This window comes from Nomascus leucogenys, chromosome 10 (genome assembly GCF_006542625.1).
Source record: "Nomascus leucogenys isolate Asia chromosome 10, Asia_NLE_v1, whole genome shotgun sequence".
Lineage (NCBI taxonomy): Eukaryota > Metazoa > Chordata > Mammalia > Primates > Hylobatidae > Nomascus > Nomascus leucogenys.
The window spans coordinates 74,792,359-74,819,816 of NC_044390.1; the positions used below are offsets into that span (position 1 = coordinate 74,792,359).

A 27,458-nucleotide genomic window follows, 5' to 3' on the forward strand; every position below is an offset into this window, starting at 1 on the left:
CAATAGCATGATCTTGGCTCACTGCAACCTCCGCCTCACAGGTTCAAGCCATTCTCATGTCTCAGCCTCCCAAGTGGCTGGGATTGCAGGCATGTACCATCATGCCTGGCTAATATTTAGTAGAAACAAGGTTTCACCATGTTGGCCAGGGTGATCTCGAACTCCTGACCTCAAGCAATCTTCCCACCTCAGCCTCCCCAAGTGCTGGGATTACAGGTGTGAGCCACTGCTCCTGGCCAAATATCTTGTTTTATCAGAGTAGTGAATAGATTATTGCAAATAAATCCACTTTATGGTCAACTTATAGAAACAGCTGTCCTGTAAAATGAGGCATATTCCTCCCACTATTCTTGGTTTGTGCTCACTCAAACCATACTTGAAATCTGACCACACATCTGCTTCTATGTTCTGGCTTCTAAATTTGGACTTCAAATGAATTTGGTGTCTCTAGACTTCCCCAGGAGCAGAACAATATATTCATTTTTTTTTAATACATCTGTTTAAAAAGAATTCCCAGCTTATTTGTCTTTTTTTTTTTTTTTTTTAAGATGGAGTCTTGCTCTGTTGCCCAGGCTGTAGTGCAATGGCGCAATCTCAGCTCACTGCAACCTGTGCCTCCCAGGTTCAAGCAATTTTCCTGCCTCAGCCTCCTAAGTAGCTGGGACCACAGGCCCGAGCCACCATGCCCTGCTAATTTTTGTATTTTTAGTAGAGACAGGATTTCACCATGTTGACCAGGATGGCCTCAATCTCTTGACCTTGTGATCTGCCCACCTCAGCCTCCCAAAGTGCTGGGATTATAGGTGTGAGACACCGCGCCTGGCCCTTTTTTTTTTTTTTTTTTTTTTTTTGAGATGGAGTCTCACTCTGTCACCCAGGCTGGAGTGTAGTGGTGTGATCTCAGCTCACTGCAACCTCTGCCTCTCAGGTTCAAGCGATTCTTGTGTCTCAGCCTCCCGAGTAGCTGGGATTACAGGCGCCCACCACCATGCCTGGCTAATTTTTGTATTTTTGGTAGAGACAGAGTTTCACCAATTTGACCAGGCTGGTCTCAAACTCCTGACCTCAGGTGATCTACTTGCCTCAGCCTTCCAAAGTGCTGGGATTACAGGCATAAGCCACCACATCTGGCCTCTAGCTTATTTTTCTAACACATAATTCCTCTGGGCATAATCAAGAGATAATCAGGAGTGCCCACTTGGTTCCAGGCACTACAGTGGTGATGGGACAGACATGTTCTTTATCCTTCTGGAGCTTACTGACCGGAAGCAAGAAAATAAATCAACAAAACAGAGTCAGAGCATGATCAGTGTTTACAAAATGAAATTGGACCATGGTATGGTCTCTGGGGGTGGGGCTGATAAGGTATAACTTAGACAAAATGATCAGGAAGGTCTCCCTGAGAAAGTGGCATTTGAACAACCACCTAAGTGAGGAAAAGCTTCCAGCCATGCAGAGATCTGGGGCAAAAGCATTCCATGTCAGGGAACTGCAGGTGATTAGGCTCCTAGTATGAACGTGCTTTGTGTGCTCAAAGGAAAAAGTGTAGGAGATAAAAATCAGATTGCACTGGGCCAGGGGAAGTTTGGGTTTTCTTCTATGTGTAATGAATGGGACACGACAAGAGAGGTTTTAGATAGGGGCGAAGTGTGATCGGTGGGGGTTTTTTTTAATTTTTTTTTAAAGTTTTTAAGGTTTTCATTTTGCAATGAAAAACTCAAAACTTAAAATGTTTCTGTTTTTAAACTTTTTATTTTGAGATAATTGTAGATTCATGCAGCTGTAAAAAATAATACAGAGGGATTCCTGTGTACCATTTACACAGGGGGATCTCAGTTTCTCCCAACGGCAATATCTTGCAAAACTATGGTAAAATATCACAACCAACATAGTGACATGATCGTCAACATGCAGAAAATTCCCATCACCACAAAGATTCCTCATGTTGCCCTTTTATAACCACACCCACTTCCCTCCTGCCTCCACCCTTCAGCCCCTACCTAGCCACTGTTTCTCTAATTTTGTCATCTAAAGAATGTGATTTAAATGGAATCATACGGTATGTAATTTTGGAGATTAGACTTTTGGCAGTCATCATAATTCTCTGAAGATCATCCAGGTTGTCGCATGTATCCACAGCTTGTTCCTTTTCATTGCTAAGTAGTATTCCATGGAATAGATGTACCCCAGTTTGTTTAAGCACCCAACTGTTGAAGGACATCTGAGTTGTTTCCAGTTTTAGGCTATCACAAATAAAGCTGTTACAAACATTTATGCACAGGTTTTTGTGTGAATATATCTTCATTTCTCTGGTATAAATGCCTGGGAGTGCAACTGCTTGGTTGTATGGTAGTTGCATGTTTGGTTTTTAAATAAACTGCCAAACTGTTTCCCAGAGTGATTGTACCCTTTTACATTCCCACTGGAAAAGACTGAGTAATTCAGTTTCTCCATATCCTCACTGTTTGGTGTTATCACTATTTTTCATTTTAGCCATTCCGATAGGTATGTAGTGATATCTCATTGTAGTTTTAATTTGCATTTCCCTAAATGGCTAATGATGTTGAATATATTTTCATGTGCTTGTCCACTATCTATATATTTTCTTCAAGTGAAATGTCTCTTTGTATCTTAAGTCTGTGTTAAAATGAATTGTTTGCATTTCTACTGTTGAATTTTGAGTGTTCTTTATGTATAGTAGATACCAGTCCTTTGTCAGATATGTGGTTTGCAAATATTTTCTCTCACTCTGCAGCTTGTCTTTTCATCCTGCTATCTTGGCGCTGGCATTGATTTATGTTTTTATTCATGGACTTGGAGATCTTCTTGGTCCATGGTATTATGAGTGCTCTTTGATTGAAATCTGGATGTTTTCTGAGGCTCTTGGTCTTATTTAGACCTTCTGCTTTAGTTCACCTTCTCTGACAACTGCTCTGACAGGGGAAGAGTAGCTGTCACCTCATTACTGCCAGGTGGATGTAGAAATCCAAGTTCCCCTACTTGGCTTCTGTTAGCACCCAAGATAAGGGCTAGTTATTGGGGGTAGGCGGGGGCAGGTAAGTGTTCTGGCTCGCATGTGGTCTTCTCTGACATGTGGTGGGGGTGGCCTCATGACTACTGGGCAGTGGTAAGAGTCTGACTCTCCAGTGGTGTCCTCTGACACCACCCCAGCAGGGAGTGGGAGGGATGCCTCATTACTGCTGGGTGAGAGGGGGGTCTCCACTGACACCTGGGTGTCAGGGGGTGGGGGCAAGGCTCTTTACTGGCTGGTGGGGATAAAAGTCCTGGCTCCCTACTTGACCTTCAATGACACCATCTCAGTGGAGTTTCAGGGGTGCCGTGTTGCAGCCTGGCAGGAGTAGAAGTCTAGCCTTCCTACTTGACTTTTGCTGGCAAGGTGAGTCCACAGGTTTTCTGTGCTGTTTGGCTGGAGTAGAGCAACTATTGTCTGAAAGTTTCCTGCCTTCTAGGCTATCCCTTTAGTGGTCCTTTGGCTAGAGAGAGCAGGCTTTTGTTGTGGCTTTTTTCCCCATCTGTGCCCTCAGTTGCAGCTTCTTCAATGTCAAGTATGGGACGATGAGGTGAAAAGGAAGTCCAGTGAACCCTCAACTGTGCTGCTCCTCCAGTCCCAAGCTCCCTAGGTCATCTGCCGTCTTCTCTCTACCTTTTAAAGTCTTCTTATGTTTCTTTTATATATAATGTCCAGAGTTTTTAGTTGCACTTTGCAAAAGGATTAGGGAAAAGTATGTCTATTACATCTTCCTGAAGCAGAAGTAATCATGTGTTTTTAAAAGATCAATCTGACCGCTGTGTACTATCTTCATCTTTTTTTTTTTTTTTTTTTTTTTTGAGATGGAGTCTCACTGTGTCACCCAGGCTAGAGTGCAGTGGCACGATCTCGGCTCACTGCAAGCTCCGCCTCCCAGGTTCACACTATTCTCCTGCCTCAGCCTCCAGAGTAGCTGGGACTACAGGCGCCCACCAGTACGCCCGGCTAATATTTTTGTATTTTTAGTAGAGACAGGGTTTCACTTTGTTAGCCAGGATAGTCTGGATCTCCTGACCTCGTGATCTCCCTGCCTCAGCCTCCCAAAGTGCTGGGATTTATTGTCATCTTCTTAAACCATCTGGGATCTCAGGCACCCTCAAAGAAGTGAGTCTGTTTCCAAAGCCACCAGTTGGACGGTGACTATCCATGTCACCAAAAGCAAAAACCTCCATGTCAGCAGAAAAAAATAATAAATGGGATCCATAAAGCCTCTAAGGACTGGCCCAATTTCTTTGTGCCTCTAACTCTCTAATAATTAACCACGAACAAAATGACAACTACCAAATAGACACAGGATTAAATCCCAAAAGTATCAAACAGCTCAAGAAGTCATCTGATTTGGGAGGCCAAGGCAGGTGGATCACTTGAGTCCAGGAGTTTGAGACAAGCCTGGGCAACATCACAAGACCCCATCTCTAAAAAAAAAAAAAAAATTAATTTAATTCTAAAAACAGAAAGTCAACTGAGACGTTCCCAGTTCCGCACAAAACTGCAGTCAAACCATCTAAGAGAGGAAAGCCACAGTGTGTATTCAAAACCTTTGAAAATAAGATTTAGTAAACAGTTTGCTAAAAATTCTTAATTTGCAGACCCCAGGGACAAGTTTGTGTTTAGCAACTGATTGGGCCTGTCTTTCTTACCTCCTTGTTTCGTTTCTTCACTCCCTCCCCTCTCCTCATTCAGTTCTTCACCATCCCTCTGGCCTCCCTTTTCTCTATGGTCAGGACCCGTGCTTAGGAAGTGACCTGCCCCAGGCACTTAAGCCTGGACACAGATCTAATGAAAATGACCACTGTGTGCCAGGTGCCATTCCAGGCACTTTCTACTCATCAGCTCCTGGGAAGCAGGTAGTTGTATTTTTATTCCTATGTTAGCGATCATGGCCCTGAGGCCCAAGAGTGGGTCACCCTGCAGAGCCAGGATCCTGACCCAGACACAAAACCCATGCTCTTAACTGTGAGGTCACCCTGTCGCTCTGCTCCCTTTCAGGGTTTTACCTGCAGTGCATGTCTCACTGTGAAATGACAGCTTCATCCCCTTTAAGGGCAGAAGCAGACATGGCCTGCAGCCATGGTGACTTCTTTTGGTGGGAAGATGGTCCCAAGTCAGGTGCAGTCATGGGCCCCTAGCATCTGCATTGGGAGGAACCTTGGAAATCATCTAGCCCAATAAATATCCCAACCCAGTCATCTGAATCCTGCTATCGGAATCTTTTCCAGACCTGGAAAAAGTACTACTTAAAGAAACCATGAAGTAGGTAAAAATACCATCGATGCAATTTATTATTTACTTGATCTTTTTCTTAAATGTGTTTGAAACATATTACTACCATAAGTGGATACCCTACATCACTTGCCGTGAGTAGAAGGGACACATCAAAGTAGATGTGCGACTGCACAATAGCAGTAAGATGAGTGCTGCACTCAGGGCCTCAGGATCTTGCTGGGATCCTTCTGGGGCCAGTAGCCCACCCTCCACCTGCCTCCACCTTTCCAGGTGTGCTCACCCCTCACAATGCAGCCTAGCCTGCTCCACAAGGGAGCCGCCTATAGAGGTGGGTCTTTTTTTGGGAGGTGGAGGGAGGGAGATGGAATTTCACTCTTGTCACTCAGGCTGGAGTACAGTGGGGCGATCTCCACTCACTGCAACCTCTGCCTTCCAGGCTCAAGCGATTCTCATGCCTCAGCTTCCCGAGTAGCTGAGATTAACAGGCGCCTGCCACCATGCCTGGCTAATTTTTTGTATTTTTAGTAGAGACAGGGTTTCACCATGTTGGTCAGGTTGGTCTTGAACTCCCGACCTCAGGTGATCCACCCGCCTCAGCCTTCTAAAGTGCTGAGATTATAGGTGTGAGCCACCGCGCCCGGCCAAAGTGAGTTTCTTGACGTGGATTAAGACAGAGCTTGCTGTCAGTGTCCTCGAAAGTACCAGTAACTCTACTTTCTCTTGATTCTGAGACACAGCTTTTTTCACATTTGAGCATTTCTCCATTTGAAACAGGTCTTAAGATGGATGTGTACATTTAATAAGGAGGGCTTTTTTTTTCTTTTCTTAAAATCTAACATGAATTTTATGACATCTTAAGAAAAGGGATGAGGTTCAACTACGGGAAATTGCTATTTAGGAGTTAAAAATGGTCAAATAGCGGCACTTTCCTTTCGTTCAACCTAACAGCATATGGTGATACGTTCTCTTTTAGCCCGCATAGCAACCTCATCAAGCAAGTATTTTTAATCCTCTTTGCAAAAGAACACCAAGGCCCAGAGAAGCCGAGTAACTTTGCCGAGGTTACAGAGCTAGTGAGTGAAGGGCCAGGACTAGGACGCTCTCCATCTAGTCCCATTGTTTATGTTTTTACCACCACATAGAACTCCAGCCTGAGCCACCTATAAAGGACCTTTGGGATTAATCCTAGTGCTCCTTTCAGAAGAAAAAAAAGTATTTCCACATCTTTTTAGGAGAAGAGTGGAGTCAAAGGAGATGAGGAAAGATGTCACCCCCCAAATTCACAGCACTCCATCTCAAGAGAGTTTCCTGGTAACTATGCTATTAAGAATTTTGCAAGGCCAGGCGTGGTGGCTCATGCCTGTAATCCCCGCACTTTGAGAGGCTGAGGCAGGAGGATCTCTTGAGCCCAGGAGTTCAAGACCAGCCTGGACAACATAGTGAGACCTTGTCTACACACACACTAACACTCACACAATTAGCTGGGCACAGTGGTGCACACCTGTAGTCTCAGCTACCTGGGAGGCTGAGGTGGGAAGATCACTTGAGCCCAGGAGGTCAAGGTTGCAGTGAGCTGGGGTTGCACCACTGCACTCCAGCCTGGGCAACAGGAAGAGACCCTGTCTCAAAAAAAAAAAAAAAAAAAAAAAAGAATTTTGCTTCACTTCCCTTTAGTTCTTTTGTATGGCCACACAGTTCCGAGTCCAGATGACCTGAATTTACTCCATCTGCTCATCTAGAATTTTCCGTGAGAGACTTGAATGGCAGGTACCCAGTGGCATGCCAATAACATGCACTAACCGGGGACTGTGTCCTTAGGCCTGGCCTCACCCACCCTCCCGGACTCGTCCCAGCCTCCCAGGTCAGACCCTGCATGTGAAGACCAACTGGCCTGCTGCCCTGAGACTACAGCCTGTCGTTCCTTTGGCCTAAAGCACTGTGCTTAAATGTGCTGCTCAGAGAATCCAGGCATCTGTCCCAGCACAACCACCACTCATTCCCGCCTCCAGAATGGAGCGAGCCTCAAGTTTGGTTGCTTCCATTCTATTGTCCTTGGGTTTTAGTCCAGGACTTACCAAGCCCATAGGATAACCCAGCTTATCATCCCAGTCTGACCCCCCTGACCCATGGATCTCACCCCCTGACAGCAGTCACCTGAAACGAATGACACCACCCCTCACACTCAGAGGGGCCCTCCTGGAGTTCAGAATTGTTTTGGGTCCCAGGTAACCAGGACAAATGACACTGGTGCTCCATTGCCTGGAGGAGGACCACTGAGAGGGTCACAGGGCAGACACCTCCACAAACATGGACAGATTCAAGGATGCAGTGGGGAGTTTTCTCTTAGGACTCTGTTCCTTGAAAAAGAAGCGGGTAGAAAGTGACAAGAAAGCCTCACGAAAGGCAGCATCTTTGGTGCCAAAACTTGGCGTAGCACCCTAATCCTCTGCACAATGTCCAGCTCCCGGGAACCAGCCAGTGCTTGGCATTTAGCAGACGCTCAATAAATATTTGGAGAATGAATGAATGAATGAATGAATGAATATGTAGCTTAGTGAGTGGGGAAACATTTCCTAAACCTCTGGGGAATGAATGGATGAAGTGTAGGGAGCCCCCTGATGTTCAGTTAAAGCCTCCACCCTCCCTCTTTCTCTCTTCTGAACTTCTAGTGCTTTCATTATAATCGTATTTCCATGGTGGGAAGTTTTTTTTAATTTATTTTTAGAGGTGGGGTTTTGCCACATTGCCTAGGCTGGCCTCAAACTCCTGGGCTCAAGCCATGCTCCCACCTCAACCTCCCAAGTAGCTGGGACCACAGTCATGCACCACCATGCCCAATTTAAAAAAAAAAAAATTAAACACAGGGTCTCGTGATGTTGCCTAGGCAGGCCTCGAGCTCCTGGGCTCAAGCAATCCTTGGCCTCCCAAGCAGCTGGGACTATAGGCATGCACCACCATACCAGGTTTTTAAAATAGACTTTATTTTTTTAGGCCAGTTTTAGATCTACAGAAAAATTGAGAAGACAGTACAGAGAGTTCCCATATACCCCCTCACTCACTTTTCCCTATGATTAGTAGGCTATATTACTATGGCACAGTTGTTATAATTAATGAACCAATATTGATACAATATTATGAGCTAAAATCCATACCTTATTCAGAGTTCCTTAGGGTTTTGTTTTTGTTTTTGTTTTAGATTCACGGGGTTTATGTGTGGGTTTGTTACATGGATATACATGATGCTGAGGTTTGGGCTTCAATTGAATCCATCACCCAAATAGTGAACATAGGGCCCAATGGGTAGCTTTTCAGCCCTTGCCTCCTTCCCTCTCTCTCTCCCACCTCTTTTGGAGTCCCCAGTGTCTGTTGTTCCCAACTTTATTTCCATGTGTACCCAGTGATCAGCTCCCACTTACATGTGAGAACATGGGGTATTTGGTTTTCTTTTTTTTACATTCATTCACTTAGGATAATAGCCTCCAGCTGCATCCATGTTACTGCAAAGGACATGATTTCATTCATTTTTAGGGCTGCATAGTAGTCCATGGTGTATATGTACCACGTTTTCTTTATCCAGTGCGCCATTGATGGGCACTTTGGTTGATTCCACGTCTTTGCTATTGTGAATAGTGCTGCAGTGAACACGTGAGTGCAGGTGTCTTTTGGGTAGAGTGATTTCTTTTCCTTTGGGTGTATGCCCAGTAATGGGATTACTGGGTCAAATGGTAGCTCTATTTTTAGTTCTTTGAGAAATAGCCAGAGTTCCTTAGTTTGTACCTGGTGTCTTACTCTGCTCCTGGATCCCATCCAGAATACCACATTACACTTCATTTTCATATCTCTTAGGCTCCTCTCGATGGGGGCAGTTTCTCAGACTTTCCTTGTTTGGGGTGACCTTGAAAGTTTTGAGGAGCACTGGTCAAGCATGTGTAGGCTGCCCCTCTAGTGGAATATGCCTGACGTTTTTCTCATGATTAGACTGGGATTATGGATTTTTCAGAGGGAAACCCTGGAGAGAAAGACATCTTATCAAGGGCACATTCCATCAAGGTGAGCTATCACTATTGATGTTGACCTGGGCCACCTGGCTGAGGCAGTGTTTGTTGAGTTTCTCTACTGTAAACTTCCTCTCTTCCCCTTTTTCCATACTGTCCTCTTTGGAATGCAGTGAGCATGCACTGCCCTCACCTAAAAAGTGGGGAGTTGCACCTCCTCCTGATCATTGTTACGTGTTTGAAGATTGTCCATTCGGAACAAGCATGACCAGCCCTTATATTTACATTCTCGGGTGATACAGTACACATTGAAGTTAGAAAGAGAGTTCAACTGGGAGTTCCAGCAGAGGAGGGGTCTTGCCTTGCCTGCTTCTGTGGCCCCAAAAGAGTGCCTTTCACTCTTCCATGTTTAATCAATACCTTCTGAATCAAATTAAACCACCACCACTGTCCGCCAAAAAAGAAAAACTTGCAAAAGAGTCTACAGACTGTACAGGCCTCTCTCAAGGGCACAAGAGTCCAGCAAATGGGTTCTTATTGCTTCACTCAGAGTTGATTAAATGGGAGCTGATTCACCAGTGAGATGCACGAGACACACCCTGGTGTAGACGAGTGAGACCTCATCCCTAACATTCATAATACAGTCTGTACAAAGCATTTTTGCAGATAACAGGTCTTATTTTTATGACCAGCCAGTACTTACCAAGTGTCCACCATGTGTCTGGCACTCTGGGTCACAGAGATGATGAAATATGGTCCAATAGATGTAAACTTTAGATGAGATGTGTTAGTTTTCTACTGCTGCAGTAACAAATGACCATAATCAGAGGCGTAAGGCAACACCTGTTTATTATCTCATGGCTTCTCTGGGTTGGAAATCTGGGTGCAGTGTGACCCAGCTGGATTCTCTGCCTAGAATCTCAAGGGCAAAATTAAGAAGTCAGCAGGATTGTGTTCCTTTCTGGGGTCTTTGGGGAAGAATTGCTTCCAAGCTCATTCAGAGATTTTGGGTAGAATTCAGTTCCTTGTGGCTGTAGGACTGAGGTCCCACTTCCTTGCTGACTGTTGGTGTCACACTTAACTCCTAGTGTGGTTACCTGGGTCCCCTCACAAGCTTGCCATGTGGCCCCTCCATCTTCAAGCCAGCAACAGAGCATCAAGTCCTTCTCAGACTGGGATCTCTTTGTCATCTTGTTCTCCCCCCCTCCCTTTGAAGTCCTTTTCTGCCTCTACTTTTAAGGGCTCATGTGATTACTTTGGGCTCACCCAGATAATCCAGGATAATCTCTCTATTTGAAGGTCAACTCATGAGGAACTGCTATGCTCTCGAATGTTTGTCCCCCCAGAATTTAAATGTTGAAGGCCTAACCCCCAAGGTGTTGATATTAGGAGGTGGTGTCTTTGGGAGGTGAGTAGGTCTACAAAAGAGACCCCAGAGGGGCCTCAGCACCCCTTCTACCATGTGAGGACATAGCTAGAAGGCACCATCTATGAGAAAGTGGGCCCTTACCAAACACTGAGTCTGCTGGCACCCTGATCTTAGACTTCATAGCCCCCAGAACTGTAAGAAATAAATTTCTGCACTTTATAAACCACCCAATTTAGAGTATTTTGTTAGCAGCCCTAATGGACTAAAGCACTAACCTTAATTACTCCTGCAAAGTCACTTTTGCCATGTAAAGTAACGTGTTCACAGTCCCAGTCCCAGGGGTTATTAGGGCATGCAATCTTCTAGGAGGCTGTAATTCTTCTTACCACACAGTGCTTCTCAAGCATGAGTGTGCATGGGAGTCACCTCAGAGTGTGGTAAAAATGCAGATTCTGATTCAGTGGGCCTGAATGAGAGTGTGTGTTTCTTACAGGATCCCAGAGGATGCTACTGCTCGTGGTCTATGGAGCACATTTTGGGTGGCAGGGCTTTAGGTCAGAGGAAACAAATTTATAGCCCACAGCCCAGGTCAAACCCATGAGAGAATTTCAGTGCATGGAACCTGTGGTTCTCAAACTCAAGGGAATGTCAGTATCACCAGAAAATTTGTTAACATGCAGATGCCTGGGCCTCACTCCCAGGATTTTTAAGTCAGAAGGTCTGGGGTGAGGCCCAAGAATTTGCATTTCTAATAAGATCCCAGGTGATGCTGGTCCAGGGACCACACTTTGAGAAGAACTGCATTAAGCTGGTAGGCAGGCAGTTATTTTTATGAGTATTAAGTGAGGGGAGCACTGAATGCCCTTTGGTTATAAAGCCTCGTCTTTGAAAGTTGAGTCTCTTTGTCCTTCAACTATGATTATGCCTCTGTGAATCACATCTGAGGTGACACTCTTCCTTCTGTGATCTACCCACTTTAATTGAAGGGTTTGGATTTTCTTTTATATGCCAAGCTGTATGCTTCTGCCTTGGGAATACAATGAAGTGGGTAGATTTAAGAACAGCTTGAACCATTCACATCACTAGTGGCCCCAAAACCATCTTTTAAAATTCAAAAGAATATTTATTGTTTTTATCACAAAAGCAATGCTTGTTTGTTGTAGAAAATATAAATAAAAGAAAAAACATCCTCATCTCACCCAAAGGTAACTACTCTATTTTTTTAGATCTTTTTCTATACATATCTGTCAATCCAAATATATTTGTAGAGGGTTTTATTGCCAAAAAGTCATGGTACAAACTGTGTTGTAACCTACTTTTCTTCCTTAATCTATTGTCAATATTTTTCAGTGTAACCCCTTTGAGCCCCTAGTTTCAACACCCTTTATCCAATAAAAAGAAACAAAATGCTCTGTTTCGTTTTTTCCTCCTATACACCTGCAGCTGGAGGGAGATTAATGAACGGAAATGGCTGCAAAGTGGGAAGAGGTCAACGTGAACGATGAGGGTCAAGGAGAAGCAGGCGCCTGTGTCCCCAGCAATGAAGGGCAGCTGTAGTTTTGGGTTGCAGAACCAGTTCCCTCCCACCTTTTGTTTGGAGCCAGTGATTCAGCTGAGCACTTCTGGGTCCAGAAATGCCTCAGCACCAGAATCAAGTTCACAAGAAAGCTGAATCAGGAGTGTTTGTCTCGTTAATGGAGAACACAGTCACAGGATCAAAAGGGCTAATTTCAGGATAATTCACTGCTTCCAGAATTTTAGAGTACTGGTAAAGGTGGGTTTGGGGTAAAAACTTATTTTCCTTTTGCTATGAACTACAAAAACCTGCTTTCCAGCAGGTAGCGAATCATGAGGGCCAGAGAGAAGAATTTCTTAAGCTTCACCGGTGAACCCACTAGAAATAGACAGTGGACAAAACAGAGCAAGTAAATCCAGGACCCATGAGTACAAACAACTTCTGTGCTACCCCAGGGGATTTCTCCTGTGGCCTGCAGTAAATGTGTGAGCTCTTATCACCTGGAAGGACGCATTCCTGGGGCACAGCTTGGCTGAGGCTGGCCACAGCCCTCTGTATCATGACCTCCTCTTTCTTTTCTGCAGAATGAAGTGATCAGCCAGCAGCTGTGCGTCATCTTCACACACTGCTACGGGCCCTACCCCATCCCCAAGCTCACAGAAATCAAACGGAAACAGACCTCACGCTTGGGTGAGTGGTTCCCCCAGGCCTGTGTTGGCTGCTGCTTTGTGATTTAAGGACGGGGAGCCAAAGAATGCCATAAGGAATGCCAGGAGGGAGGGAATTCAAGGGCAAACAAGGTCGTTACAGGAGTCAGGCCGGGGGAGATCAGAATTTCCCCTTTATTATGTGATGACACTGGAGAACATACCTTGGGAATGTGGACAAGGAGATTTGCCAATTACAGGGTCTTGGGTCTTTCTCCCCTAGACACAGACAGTGGGGGCTGCCAAAGGCCTCCTGATTCCATACATACCCCCCACAGGTGGCTCCTGAAAGAAGGCCACACTGCACATGGCAGCTCTGTCCCCCAAACGCTCCCCTCTAAAAGTCCTTCTTCTTCACTAAGAAGGAATGAGAAGGAGACAGTGAGGGGCCAGGGCTGTTCCTCTAGTGGAGATCATTCTACAGGAAACTAGGAGAAGGGAGGAACAACTCCCCCATCCCCCCACACACCCACACACACACTCCCATAAAAACATGAGGGGACATACCTGAGCTGCAGAGGCTGGATGCTCAGAAGTCCCATGAGAGTATCAATAACCTCTTCTGGGAGGCGTGCACTGTGCCAGCTCCAGCCACGCACTTGACCTACCCTATCTCAAGTCATCTTCAGGCCACCCCAAGAGGCAGGCACTGTGACTGCAATATCAATACATTATGGCTGCAATATCAGTACAGGGTGAAGCTGGAACTTGAACACAGGTGTGCCCAGAAGCCATAATTTTGTCATTCTGCAGTCCCAGCTTCTGAGATTTTTCAAAAGAAACCTTTCCATCAGGCACTAGGTTCTTTCAGAAGATTCTGGGGCTGTTGCAACCGGGTTGATCAACCTACAAAAAGGAAAAGGAATATCAGGCTGCTTTGAGGCCTGAAACATGAGCCTTCTGTTGCAAGGGCCTGTCTCCCTGCTGCCTGGAGATTTATCAAATATTAAAGATAAAGGATTCTTTTTCCCTACATAGGTTGGGGACCTTTCCTACTTCCTGTTTCCCATTCCTAAGAAAATTGAAGGATATCTGAGTAATAGAAGACTGAAATTTCTACTCTTTAGCAAAATTTGAAAGGGATGAGCCAGTTTAGATTAATTAAAAGGCTGAATTCATGGGACTATTTTAAAGTTATTTTTGTTCCCATCTTGAATAACTTGTTAATTTAAATGAAACACAACTTTTTGCTGAAATGAAAAATTTTAGCAGCTGAGTCAAAGGCTATCTTTCTGACCATGTGTGGAGGAAAACTGGGATGTGCCCAAGTCACAAGTACTTCTCCCTTATAGAAAACAGGTATTAATTAAAATGTTATCAGGGCAACACGTTATAAAGACCAGTCGAGTTAGCAAACGTTAGAGAGTGAGGGTTACATTCCCAGGACATAGCAACAATCTCTGATGTCTAGGTGCCTCATAAGACACCCTCCTTAGAGCAAAGCTTTTGCAAGGTCTGTTTCAATGGCATAAAATTTGCTTTCCCTTAGCTACAGGAAGGGAGGGAACATTTTCTCCTCCTGAATTTGCTGAGGTTTCTTTCACTAGCAGTTAAAAGTTTCTGGTTTTGGGCCAGACATGGTGGCTCACGCCTGTATTCTCAGCACTTTGGGAGGCCGAGGCAAGCAGATCAAATACCATCAACATCCATTGAGCATCTACTATAATGGTCACGTTTATTGAGGGATACTCATGTGTCAGTCATTTTGCTAAGTGTTCTCCATAAATTCGCTCATTTATTCCTCACTACTCTTAAGGTCAGGAGTTTGAGACCAGCTTTGCCAACATGGTGAAACCATGTCTCTACTAAAAATACAAAAAATTATCCGGACGCAGTGGCACATGCCTGTAGTCCCAGTTACTCAGGAGGCTGAGGCAGGAGAATCACTTGAACCCCGGGAGGTAGAAGTTGCAGTGAGCCAAGATTATGCCACTGCACTCCAGCCTGGGCAACAGAGTGAGACTCCATCTCAAAAAATTAAAAACAAAAAAAATGTTTTTAAGTACCTGGTTTTCAGCCCAAGCATTACAATTCCAAGGGCTAGCACCAAGAAGAAAAGAAAAGGCAGACCTGAGAGGCTCAAAGCTCATGATATAAAAGAAAAACCATCATGTAGTTATTAACAAATGGAATATACAGCAGGGGCATTTTGTGTCTTCAGTCTAGCAGCTCAAGCTGCATAACTAAAGGTCACCAAATAGTGGTTCTTTAGGGACCTGCTTTAAAGGAAAGACAAGAATGATCAGTGACAAGGATCTCAAACCGGCATCTCTGTGGGACCAGGCAGGTGGTATAAACAAGTGAAATGGGTTCAGGGCTAGACAACAGGGAGTGGTGGGGACTGTGGCAAATCGGAGAGCACTGGGTTTTTTGTTTTTTTTTGTTTTTGTGGTATGGTGTCCTCTTGCCCTCCCAGTGAATTCTGGGAGACAGTGGTAAAAGTAAAAGTAGAGGATATTAACAGTCTGGGAAGCAGGAATGAGGGACTGGCTGGAGATGAACAGTGGGTGTGATAGGTGAGCAGAGGGAGGCAGGTTACCGAGCAGAGAGAAAGTCAAGTGAAGAAATGAGTTTTCGTCAGCTCTCAGGCCTTCCCCTGCAGCCTCTTTTCTCTTTATCTGGATCATTTCAGAAGTTCTGGGGGGAGTTTTTTAATTAAAATGTTTAAAGAAAGTGGGATTACACAGGTGATTTTTACTGTTTATACTTTTCTGATATTTTTAAAGTAAGAGCCTTTTTTAAAAAAATGAGGAGAAGTGAGGTAGCTCTGTACTGACAGAGAAAGGTGAGTGGAGGACCACCAGGACCACCATCTGGGGCAGCACAGGGTTCAGGGTCTGAGTGAAGAGAATCAGTCTGGAAGGCAAATTCTGGGTCCAAGTTACAGCAGTCTGGGGAATATGCAGCCAGGCCAGGGCCGCAAGGTGCAGTCAGCCAGGGTGAGCCCAACAGCTGAGTAGTCACAGCCCCCAGGAAGACAGGGGCTTGGTCCTGCCCTCAATAGTTTAGGACAACCCATAAATCCAGCCATAGGAAGCAGTGGGGTTTCTTTTCAGCACAGCCCCTGAACCCCTGGAGAAGGGCCCATCAACAACAAAGAACAACAACAGGCTAAGAAGGGCCCCCAGGTCCTCAGCAGCCTCCTAGAGCAAGTTTCTGCAACAGGAGTCAAGGCGTTCTTTCATTCACTCGAAAAACAACCATTGAACCTCTACTAATAGTATAAGGTCATGTTTATTGAGGGATACTTATTTGCCAGCCACTTCACTAAGTGCTCTCCATAAATTCACTCATTCGTTTATTCCTCACTACTCTGTGATAGAGTATAATGGGTATTACAATTTCCATTTTCCAGAAGGAGAAACTGAGGCATGGGTAGGATAAATAACTTGCCAAGGTTATAGAGCTGAGATTTCTAGCCTCAGAGCCCACACTCTTACTACACTTTACCACCTTTTTGTACTAGACACAGATGAAAGGGTTTGAAATGGACAGACATGGATACATCGTAACATGATGAGGCTACAGCAGGGGTGCATATGCTGTGGGAACTCAGCTGGGGCTACTGGGTCTGGGGAAGGTGGGGGAATCTGGCAAGGCTTACTGACCAAGGGTGTCTGATCAGTATGTCTGAAACTTGAAGACCACCTAGGGATGAGCCAGGTTTGGAAGGGGCTGGAAGGGTGTTTTAGGTAAAGGAACAGTGTGTGCAGAGCCCCAGAGGGGAGAGAGCACGTAGCACTCATGGGGAACTGAGAGCCACCCATAGCTCAAGCACACACACAGTTTGACAGAGAGAAGCCAGAGAAGGCAGTGGAGCCCAGTCACAAGTGGCCTCATTAAGATGTTTAGACTCTATCCTGGGAGCACTGGGGAGCTATGGAAAGATTTATAGCAGAGGAGGGGAGTGGCATGATCAGAGCTAGCTTTAGGAAGGATGGCTCCTGCAGTGAGGTGGGTCATCAGATTGAGGGGCCAAGAGTGGAGGCAGAGAGACCAACAGAGGCTCCTGTGAGTTCCCAGAAAGAGAGGATGTAGCCCAAACTAGGGTAATATCAAAGGGAATAGAGGGAAATGGAAGATTCAGGAAGCACTTAGGAAGACAGGGGGTGTTGATGGATATTCTCAACAAGACAGAAGTGCTGAGCTGAGGACAGACTGGCACCTTCAGGAGCCTCGGGTCTCAAGGGCTGAAATGACAGGCAAATTGGAGGATCCTCATGTTTAACAAACCAGGCCATCCAATCAGAATGTCCAAGTTCAAATCGTAGCTTCTCCACCAGTCACTAGCTTGAACAAGTCACTGTAAATTCTGTGTGCCTCAGTTTCTTCAACTGCACAGTAGGGATAATGTGCAACCAGGTTGCATATCCTAAGTGCTCAGGAAGTAGTAGCTACATCTTCTTTATTCTAGAAAATGAGGGCAGGGGCCTGGCTTATTTGTCACTGACCCCGATAGAGAAAAGCTTGGACTTAAATCACCTGGAATGCAGTGGCGAGGGGACAGCTCTTCTAAACCACTTCCTTTGGGCAGGGCGGGCGCTGAGCCCTGAGAAAGAGCAGCAGAGGTGGGGATGAGTGGCATTCTTAGAGACAAGGTGGGTGGGTGATTATAGGTGAGTCTTCTCTGGGGAAATGCTACTTTTAATCACAAATAAGCTATAAGGATTTCCTATGAAAAACTGAATTTCAGTGAGTTGACTGTTCCTCTGATTAGTCCTGTCTGCTGTTTGGTTGCTGTCTTGCCAATGAGTATTTTATCACCAAGATTTCCTTGCTCACTCTTATTTGCACTTTCTACAAGATAAATCTAAACTTTATCCTTTTTTCCACTAAAGCTACCTTTTTTTTCCCTTTCCTGTTCCAGATCCTCATTTTCTTAACAATAAAGAAATGTCTGACGTTACCTTTCTGGTAGAAGGAAGACCATTTTATGCTCACAAAGTGCTGTTATTTACAGCCTCTCCAAGGTATGTATCCAAGGTTTTGAAAGCAGCTGCATTATGACTTTGGCTGTTGCTATTACTATTTTTTGAAGTTCAATTTTGGTGGTCTCTTCACCGGACTGACAGATCATCTTCACAAAATCAAGAATTCAAGAGCACAGGGAAGCTGCTGGCATAAACAATCTAGAATAAGGGACCCCCTCCTCTGGGCAAATAAAGGGGGCGGGGGGGGCGAGCTTTGGGAGCAGAACATGGATTGGGTTTTGGCTCCCTCAGCTAGGTGGCCTTGTGCAGTGAACAACCTGAGGCCCCACACATGGGAGCCTTGAGACAGCCACTCTCCAACTGTCAGGGAACAGACTTTGGCATAAGCCACTGAAATTCACAGGTCCTGACTTTACTTTTCCCTAACTGTGGAGTTAACAGTAGTATCATGTAGCAATAGGAAGAACTGCTCACCCTCTCTGCTAGCTCTGCAACTGCCCTTTCTTCTCCTTTTGAGTTGAGATTGGGTTGACAGTTTAGAACCACATTGTCCAGGGACCTGAACAGGGAGCAGTGAGGCTGGGGCAGAGGAGAGATTGATGCTGAAATGAGGAGGAGGCAGGAGAGAATGATGCTGAAATGAAGAATACCAAGAGTCCCAGCTGGGTGGTGAGCAGGGGGTCCCTGAGTTGGGTAAGGACACTGGGAACCCAGAAATGGAACTCCCTTCCAGGAAGTTTGCTAAGAGAATGTGTGTGACCAGCACTCCCTGTATTTCTAAAAGCATCCAGGAATCTCCAGTCCCCCCACCAAAACCAAACACAAACCCCAGATGTCTGCTTTGCCACTGCAAGAAAAATATGTTTTCCCTTGCATAGTTTTCAGTCATGACACCATAGACAAACCAGATCAATATTGTACCAATGTTATATTCTTAGTTTTGACAAAGGTGCCATGACTGTGTAACATGTTAACATTAGGGGAAGCTGGGTGAGGGGTAAACAGGAACTCTCTGTATTATCTTTACAACTCTTCTGTAAATCTATAATTTCAAAAATAAGTTTAAAAAAACAGATGCATATCAACTTATTCTTAAACATGTTATCTGTGTGTTCCATTGATAAGATCTCTACCCACAAAGAGCTTTTAGTTTAGTTGATGGGCAGGAAAGTGCATTGAAAACCCAAGACAGAAAGTCACCCATAAGGGAGATGATTAGGTAGTCAACAAACATTGATTAAATATCTGCAATGTGTCAGGTTCATACTGGGACAGGATGTGGGGATGTAGCAGAGACAGAAACCACTGAAGTCCCTGCCCTCATGGAGCAAAGCGTGTTCCATGGGCACCGGAGGGGAGGGAGTGAAGCCACAGCCCTGGGCTCAGGAGAGATGCCATGAAGGTGGTGGCCACGTGACAGGCCCTGAAAGATGGACAGGGTTTAACAGCCACTCATTCTTTTCCAATCACCAGTTGGAGAAAGAATGTAATTGTTCAAAACACTGTTTTTTAATTTTAGAGTTTTAACTTCAAATTAGATTATGGTATAATAGGAGGGTTTAAATTAAGAACTGTAAGGATATACCAGTGCTATATTTCAGAGTTGCAGGGGAAGAAACAAGGTATTTCCATTGTCAGGAGACCAGTTTTTTTGCGAGCCATGGATTTGTGTGTGTCTTTTTTAATCTCTTTTTTATGTCCTTGTTCAGGTTCAAAGCACTCCTCTCCAGCAAGCCGACAAATGACAGCACCTGCATAGAGATCGGCTATGTGAAATACTCCATCTTTCAGGTGAGCCCCTGGTGTGGCCTGGACTCTGTGCTGCGGGGCACAGGGCACAGGTGGTTGCCTCAGATCCTCAGCCTGAGGATTGGCCATTTGGAGAAGTCCTGGGAATAAGCTGTCAGTCTCTTGAACTCCTGGCCCCTCCTCACAGTGCCCCTTCCGTTTCCATCCATTCATCCCTGCAGCATTAACTGAGTGCCTGCTATGCCTGACACTGTGCTAAGGGCTGGGGACACAAGGATAAAGGATGTCCTCTCCTGGGGACTCAGAGTCTGGGGAGGCGGGGCGGTGACTGAGTAATTCGTCAATTACAGTATACAGTAGCGTACTCAAGAGGAGTGAGCCAACGTGCTGCAGCAACTCAGACCAGGGGAAATAAAGAAGTCCTCGGGGATGAGGTCTTATGAGCCAAAACATCCAAGGCTGAGAAATTGGTGAGCCACAGGAAAGACAGGGCTCAAGAAAGCTGGTTAGAACATTCCAGGCAAAGAGAACAGCAAGTGCGAAGTCCCAAAACTTTGGTTGAGCTCAGCGTCATCAGGAGCTGCTGTGCTTTTAGGGAATTTGTACATTTTAGCATTAGTCTAAATCTACCCCAATTAGGAAAGGAAGGCTTCCTCGTCCAAGGCCAGATGACATGACCATTTCTCCTTCTGTTTGGGGGGAGTTCATGCCATGAACAATGAGTTTTGGTTTATGTGGTTTTTCTGAGGGGCACCGCAGCTTTTTTTGCTTTTCCACCTTCCTTCAATTATGCCTGATTCATAAATCCTGCTCTGCAACAACATTCTTGCAGCTAATAGAAATTCACTCACTCCCCAGCCGGCTTTGCACCTGTATTTCTACAGCTCCAAGACCCTCCAGGCGCGTGAAGGCTGTGTAGGCCCCTTGGTCCCACCAGGCTGTCTTCCCACCTTCCAGGGTTCAAAAGACAATGTGGGTGACCTGGGGATAGAGTTTATAGAATGCCTGTAATCCCAGCACTTTGGGAGGCCAGTGTGGGCTGAGGTGGGAGGATCACTTAAGCCCAGGAGTTTGAGACCAGCCTGAGCAACATGGCAAAACCCTGTCTATTAAAAATATAAACATTAGCTGGGCGTGGTCACAAACACCTGTACTCCCAGTTACTCAGGAGGCTGAGGCTGGAGAATCACTTGAGCCTGAGAGGTCAAAGTGCGGTGAGCCATAATCGCGCCACTGCACTCCAGCGGGAGCAACAGAACAATACCCTATCTCAAAAAAAAAGGTTTCCAAAGATAAGATAAGCCTGGATGAGCTGTCCCCCTGAGGTCAGGAGAGTAGTGAGGAGGCTGGAGCCCCAAGGTGGGCCTGGGGAGTTGGCATACTCCAGACATCCAAGTGCCCATGTCCTCTCAGCCTAGGCCCTCCCCACCATTTTCTTTTTTTTTTTTTTTGAGACGGAGTCTCGCTCTGTCGCCCAGGCTGGAGTGCAGTGGCGCGATCTCGGCTCACTGCAAGCTCCGCCTCCTGGGTTCACGCCATTCTCTTGCCTCAGCCTCTCCGAGTAGCTGGGACTACAGGCGCCAGTCACCACACCCGGCTAATTTTTTGTATTTTTAGTAGAGACGGGGTTTCACCGTGGTCTCGATCTCCTGACCTCGTGATCCGCCCGCCTCGGCCTCCCAAAGTGCTGGGATTACAAGCGTGAGCCACCGCGCCCGGCCCTCCCCACCATTTTCTACTGAGAGCAAAGTGGTCATAGCCCCTTCCTGAATGGCAGCTGTTGGGTTGGAAAGCTGGGTTCCATGCAGCCATGGCTTTGCTTTGGAGGGTGATGAGGAAATGTTTGTGGAGCCATGAGTAGTGAAGCACTGATCTGTGCTTACACATGTTATCTGGATTGTTATTCCTTTTTTTTTTTTTTTTTGAGAGAGAGAGAGGGTCTGGCTCTGTTGCCCAGGTTGGTGTGTAGTGGCACAATCTTGGCGCACGGCAACCTCCACCTCCTGGGTTCAAGCCCCACCTCAGCCTCCTGAGTAGCTGGCAGTACAGAAGTATTTCATCACGCCCAGCTAATTTTTGTACCTTTTAAAGAGATGGGGTTTTGCCATGTTGCCCAGGCTGGTCTCGAACTCCTGAGCTCAACCAATTCAACCGCCTTGGTTGCCCTCCCAAAGTGCTGGGATTACAAGCATGAGCTACTACGTGTGGCATTATCCCCATTTTTATAGATGAAGAAACTGAGGCCCAGAGAAGCTAAATGATGTGCCCAAAGTCTTAGTTCTAGTTAGCAATAGAACCAGGATTTGAACCCAGCCTGCCTGGTAGCAAAGGGTGGGGACACTGTTCTAGAATACCCTTTCTAAATGGGAATGTGCTGAGAGTAAGAACAGTTCCCACGTCTTGAGCACTGTGTGTAAGGCTCAAAGCCAGTGGTTCTGAACCTCAGCTGCACATTAGAATCACCTGGGAGCTTTGACAATTCCCAAAGCCCAGACCATACATCAGACCAATTCAATCAGAATGTAGGGGTGGGGCCCAGGTATCAGCATTCTGAGGTCTCCCCCACCTCCTCCCAGTATCCCAAAGTGCAGCCAAGTTGGAGAACCTGTGCTCTCAGTTACAGCATTTCTTACACATTAGCAGCTCTCAGAATACCTGGAGAAGGGTGGGGTGCTTGTTAAAACACAGAGAACATTTTAAAATGCAGATTCCTGGACCCCACCCCAGAGTTTCTGATTCTGCAGGTGTGAAAATTCGTATTTTAACCTTTGGTTTCAGGGGCACATGCGTAAGTTCGTTAAATTGTGTGTCATGGGGGTTTGGTGTTCTGATTATTTTGTCACCCAGTTAATAAGCATAGCACCCTCCTCCCACCCTTTGCCCTCAGGCAGGCCCTGGTGGCTATCGCTCCCTTCTTTGTGTCCATGTGTAAGTGAGAACATGGATGCAGTACATGGATGAAGCTGGATTACAGGCATGAGATGGATAAATTCAGGTCTCCAGCTCCATCCATGTTGCCACCAAGGACATGATCTCATTCTTTATGGCTGCATAGCATTCCATGGTACATATGCACCATGTCAGAATTCACTTTTTTTTTTCTTTTTGAGAAGAGTTTCGCTCTTGTTGCCCAGGCTGGAGCGCAATGGTGCAATCTCGGCTCACTGCAACCTCCGCCTCCCGGGTTCAAGTGATTCTCCTGCCTCAGCCTCCTGAGTAGCTAAGATAACAGGTGCCCGCCACCATGCCTGGCTAATTCTTTTTGTATTTTTAGTAGAGACGGGGTTTCTCCGTGTTGGCCAGGCTGGTCTCAAACTCCTGACCTCAGGTGATCCGCCTGCCTCGGCCTCCCAGAGTGCGGGGATTACAGGCGTGAGCCACTGCGCTGGCCCAGAATTCACATTTCTAACAAGAACCCAGGTGCTTCTGCTGCTGCTCTGGGACCTGTCTCTGAGAACCACTGCTGCCCCTCACCTCATTTCATCCTTCCTGCTGCCCTGCGAGGTAGCCATAATCCCCACCTTACAGACGAGGGCACGCATTCAGAGAGGTGGAGTAAGTGGTCCAGGTTCCTGCTGCTGCTCCTAGCAGAGCTGAGGTTCAAACCCAGGCCTGGCTGACTCCCGGACCTGTTCTCTTAATTTCCTCCCTTCTGTGGGCACCTGGGCGCCCCCTAAACTCACCCAGCCCTGAGGAAAGAATCTTTCGGCCCATTCGTCTGGAGCATGAGCTGGAAGCTGGAAAATGCGTGCTCCCCCAGTGCTCATGAAGGGGGAGCTTACACTGTGAAGCCTGGGACTAACTGGGGAGGTTCCTGTAATAAAAACTTGGCTCGTAGTAGGCGCTCAGTAAATGTTTGCCAAGCGGCCTCACTGAACGAGACCTCCATGGGAAAGGGCAGTCCCTGGAGGAATCCCGAGGCCTGTAATTGCTTTTGACGGGGGATGGTTTCCTGGCCACATTAGACTCACGTTACTGTAATGGGAAGGGAAAATTTAACAGGCCCCGGGGACTTTTCCATGTGCCCACCCTTTCCCATAAAAGAAGAAAAGCCTCATTTGTGGCTTGAAATAGGCCAAGGAGGGCTGAATGCGACCCAGCGGGAGGCTCCCAGGGGCCGGCTTTCTTCAGTCCATGCTGACAGAAGAATTTTAGTAAATGAGCCTGCTTTGGGTCTCCTCCCCCAAGTCTGTTTAACATCACACGCCGGCAAGGGCCAGACGCAGCTGAGGCTGCACCTGGAAGTGGGGGCCTCCGCGAAGCTGTGGGTGCCATTTGAATCCCTGCTTCATGCAGGTTGGCAGCTGCCAAGAAAAACAACTCCACGAACAGGCCCGTTGGCCTAATAAGCATTTGTTTCACCCCCTTGCAGAAAGGCTTGTGCCGGCAGAGTTGGAAGGAGGCCTGGGCCAGCCCAATTTAAATTCCATTAGCCCTGGGATCTCCGAAGGAGCAGCGTTTCAAGTCAGCAGCCCCACCTGGAATATAGGAGACCACGTGCTAGAGAAATGCTTTGTAAATGTTCAGGGCGGTCATTATTATGGCTCTTATTGTTATTTGTTTAGCCTTTATAAATGAAAACTGCTAGGAGAATAAATTGATTTTAATAAGGCCCAATCCCAACATTTGCTGACTTGATATTTTAAATGCTTATGACCCATCAGGGTGGGAGAGGGGAGGGTAAACAATGCTGTGTTATTGCACAAATCCTCAGATGCCACCACCATCTCTGCCACAAGCAGATGGTCACAAGAGCCCAAAGTCGGTATGTGGGAGACACACACAGAGAGGCGAGGATTCGTGTTTATGGGTAGGGTGTACACACCGCAGGCTGTTTGCTTGCTGTGTGCCAGGCCCTGGGATACAGCAGTGGGCAAAACCTTATTGTGCCCTCCGACTCTAGTGAGAAACAACACTGCGATGGAGGATGATGCACGATTGCCTGATGTGACCTGTGGTGGGGTGGAGATCTGAGGAGGTGCCCCACTGGAGATGACCACTGACTAGATCCAGAAGGAGCAGGCAGAGCTCAGTGGACAGAAGAAGGGGAGGGCATCCTAGCAGAGGGAACAGTGTAGGCAAAAGCATGGGACTAGAAGAGAGGGTGGGAGGTTCTGATGCAGGCAAGCCGTTGAGTGGTCCGAGCATAAAAGGCAACTTTTGGCCAGGCATGGTGGCTCACACTTGTAATCCCAGTGCTTTGGAAGGCCCAAGGCAGGATGATCACTTGAGCTCAAGAGTTCAAGACCAACCTGGGCAACATAGTGAAATCCCGTCTCTACAAAAAATACAAAAATTAGCCAGGTGTGGTGGTACACACCTGTAGTCCCAGCTACTCAGGAGGCTGAAGTGGAAGGATTGCTTGAGCCTGGGAGGCAGAGGTTGCAGTAAGCTATGATCACACCACTGCACTCCAGCCTGGGTGACAGAGTGAGACCCTGTCTCAAACTAAATATAAATAAATTAAAATATTAGCCAGGCACGGTGGTGCATGCCTGTAGTCCTAGCTACTTGGGAGGCTGAGGTGGGGGGATTGCTTGAGCCCAGAAGTTTGAGGTTACAGTGAGCTGTGACCACACCTCTGCACTCCAGCCTGAGTGACAGAATGAGACCCTGTCTAAAATAATAATGATAAATAAGAATTTCAATAAAGCTATAAACAGTATTTTTAAAATAACTTAAACACACATGCAAAAAGCAGTCTGAGACCAGTCGCAAAGACTTTCAGATGGCCTGGGTGAGAACAAGGCAGCATGTAGCAGAAACAAGGGAAAAGATTTTTCAGCCTCAGAGAAAATTCAAGACCTGACATTTGCAGAGGGCTTGCTATGTGCCAGGCCCCTGCTAGGCCTGTTCTATGCAGTGACTCATTTAGTCTTCATCACAATTCCATGAGGCAGGTAACATTATCCCCACTTCACAGATACGAAACTGAGACACACAGAGCCTAACTTAATTCAGGTCCCCCAGCTTTTAAGTGGCAGAGCCAGATCAGTAACTGAGGCAGCCCAATTCCAGGCTCACTGCACTTAGTCAGTGTCCTATATTGGTCACAGACTGTCAGCCTGAAGGGGCCATCGAGGACAACCCAGTCCAGGCTCATTTTACAAGTACCCAAAAAAGGGAGGTAACCAGTCCGTAGATTTCGCCCACACAGCTGCCTTACAGCCAGGGAGGTAAAGTGAGTTTGTCCAGCATGCAGGTAGAAGACAATAGGGGCCGGGCATGGTGGCTCATGCCTGTAATCCTAGCACTTTGGGAGGCCGAGGTGGGCAGATTGCCTGAGCTCAGTAGTTCAAGACCAGCCTGGGCAACACGGAGAAACCCCATCTCTACTAAAATACAAAAAACTAGCCAGGCGTGGTGGCATGCACCTGTAGTCCCAGCTACTCGGGAGGCTGAGGCAGGAGAATTGCTTGAACCCGGGAGGTGGAGGTTGCAGTGAGCCGAGATCACGCCACTGCACTCCAGCCTGGGTGACAGAGCAAGACTCCATCTCCACACACACACACACACACACACCACACACACACACACACACACACATAAAGACAATAGGAAGTGGAGGAGACTGGGACAAACCACCTAAAAAATTAACACCCAGTTGTCCTAGGAGATAAGATAGCAAAGTCAGATACATCCATGGGCCCCATTCCATTCAAGGGACACCAGTTTGTCAAGCTCTGGAAACTTCGCCTGCTGTTTGGACATCGTGAGTCACATGAATAAAAGCATCCCGACTAGGGCCATTGACATCATTAGTGATACACAGAAACCCTGGACCCCTCATGGCTTTGCCATGGAGCTCGGCACATTGTAATAAGGAGCAGGTGGCCCTGTGGCATCCCAGAGTCACCCGCTGGGACTTCAACAGGAGGCTTTGAGTCAAACTGGGCCATGTTCGCAGGGGAACGGCCCTCTGGTGCAGGTTCTTAAAGCCACGCCACGCGTGCAGCAGTTCCGCGCAGCATAACTGGGGCGGGAGGTGGGAGAGGACCCTGTGATTATCATGCATAGATGGAAAAGCCGTGATGAGGAGCAGCAGCTAAGGGTTGTTTAGTTTGGTCTTGGGGGTGGACATGGAACTGGGGGTGGGAAACCATACGGAGACAAGTTTCAACATGGTATCAAACTATCTGACTGATGAAACTGTTCAAAATGGGCAGTCTTCTCCCCTTAAGGTAGTGAGCTCTTGGTCACTGGCGACATGGAAATGGGCAACCATTTGGAATGGATGTCCTAGAGGTCTCAGGAACTAAGCCTGAGTTGGGACATCCACTGAATGGCTTTAAGATGATATGTCTTTGCCGTTGACAACTGTTCTCTGTGTTTTCTTCCAGCTGGTTATGCAGTATCTCTACTATGGTGGCCCAGAGTCACTGCTCATTAAAAACAATGAGATCATGGAGGTAAGGGATCCATAGTGGTGTTGGCTGTCACAGGTCCCTTGGGTGAGTGGCACCTCTGTAAACTCGGGTCACCAGCCTGCATGGAAGTGTCTGGAAGGACCCGTGTTGGGTTTTCATTTGGATGAAGACTTGGGGCTTTTGTTCCTTCCTGACTCCTCAGTCCTCCCAGACAGGAAGGGCTTCTCATCAAAGACCTTCCCTGGCAGGCTGGGGTGCTAGTGCACTTGCTTGCCTGACTGCTTTCAGTAGCCACTGAGTGAAACCCAATTTTAACTAGCATTGGTGGTAAGGGGGCAGGGAAGGGAAGGAATTTGACTGAAAAGTCTGAGGCTGCAGCTGAGGCATTAATATCATCAGGAAATATCCTAGATGACATCTTCTCCCTTGTCACTTATGAAAGAATTATATCCCCTAAAAACATCCCTCAAATCATAACACTGGCCGTTCTTCCAAGATGCAGAAGCTGAGGGCAGATTGCAGTCTCCTCCCGGCTTTCCTCAAACTGAG

The 27,458-nt window shown here is 46.6% G+C and overlaps 1 protein-coding gene across 3 annotated transcripts in view; it reads left to right on the plus strand.

Moving 5' to 3' along the window:
• BTBD11 (BTB domain containing 11) overlaps positions 1–27,458 on the plus strand; it is a 351,128-nt gene that overhangs the window by 314,001 nt on the left and 9,669 nt on the right. For all 3 annotated transcript variants that reach the window (XM_030821312.1, XM_030821313.1, XM_030821314.1), the window contains 4 exons: positions 12,740–12,845; positions 17,730–17,832; positions 19,503–19,584; positions 26,883–26,951. In XM_030821312.1, coding sequence (XP_030677172.1) covers positions 12,740–12,845; positions 17,730–17,832; positions 19,503–19,584; positions 26,883–26,951 — 360 coding nt within the window. The remainder of the gene's footprint in view (positions 1–12,739; positions 12,846–17,729; positions 17,833–19,502; positions 19,585–26,882; positions 26,952–27,458) is intronic.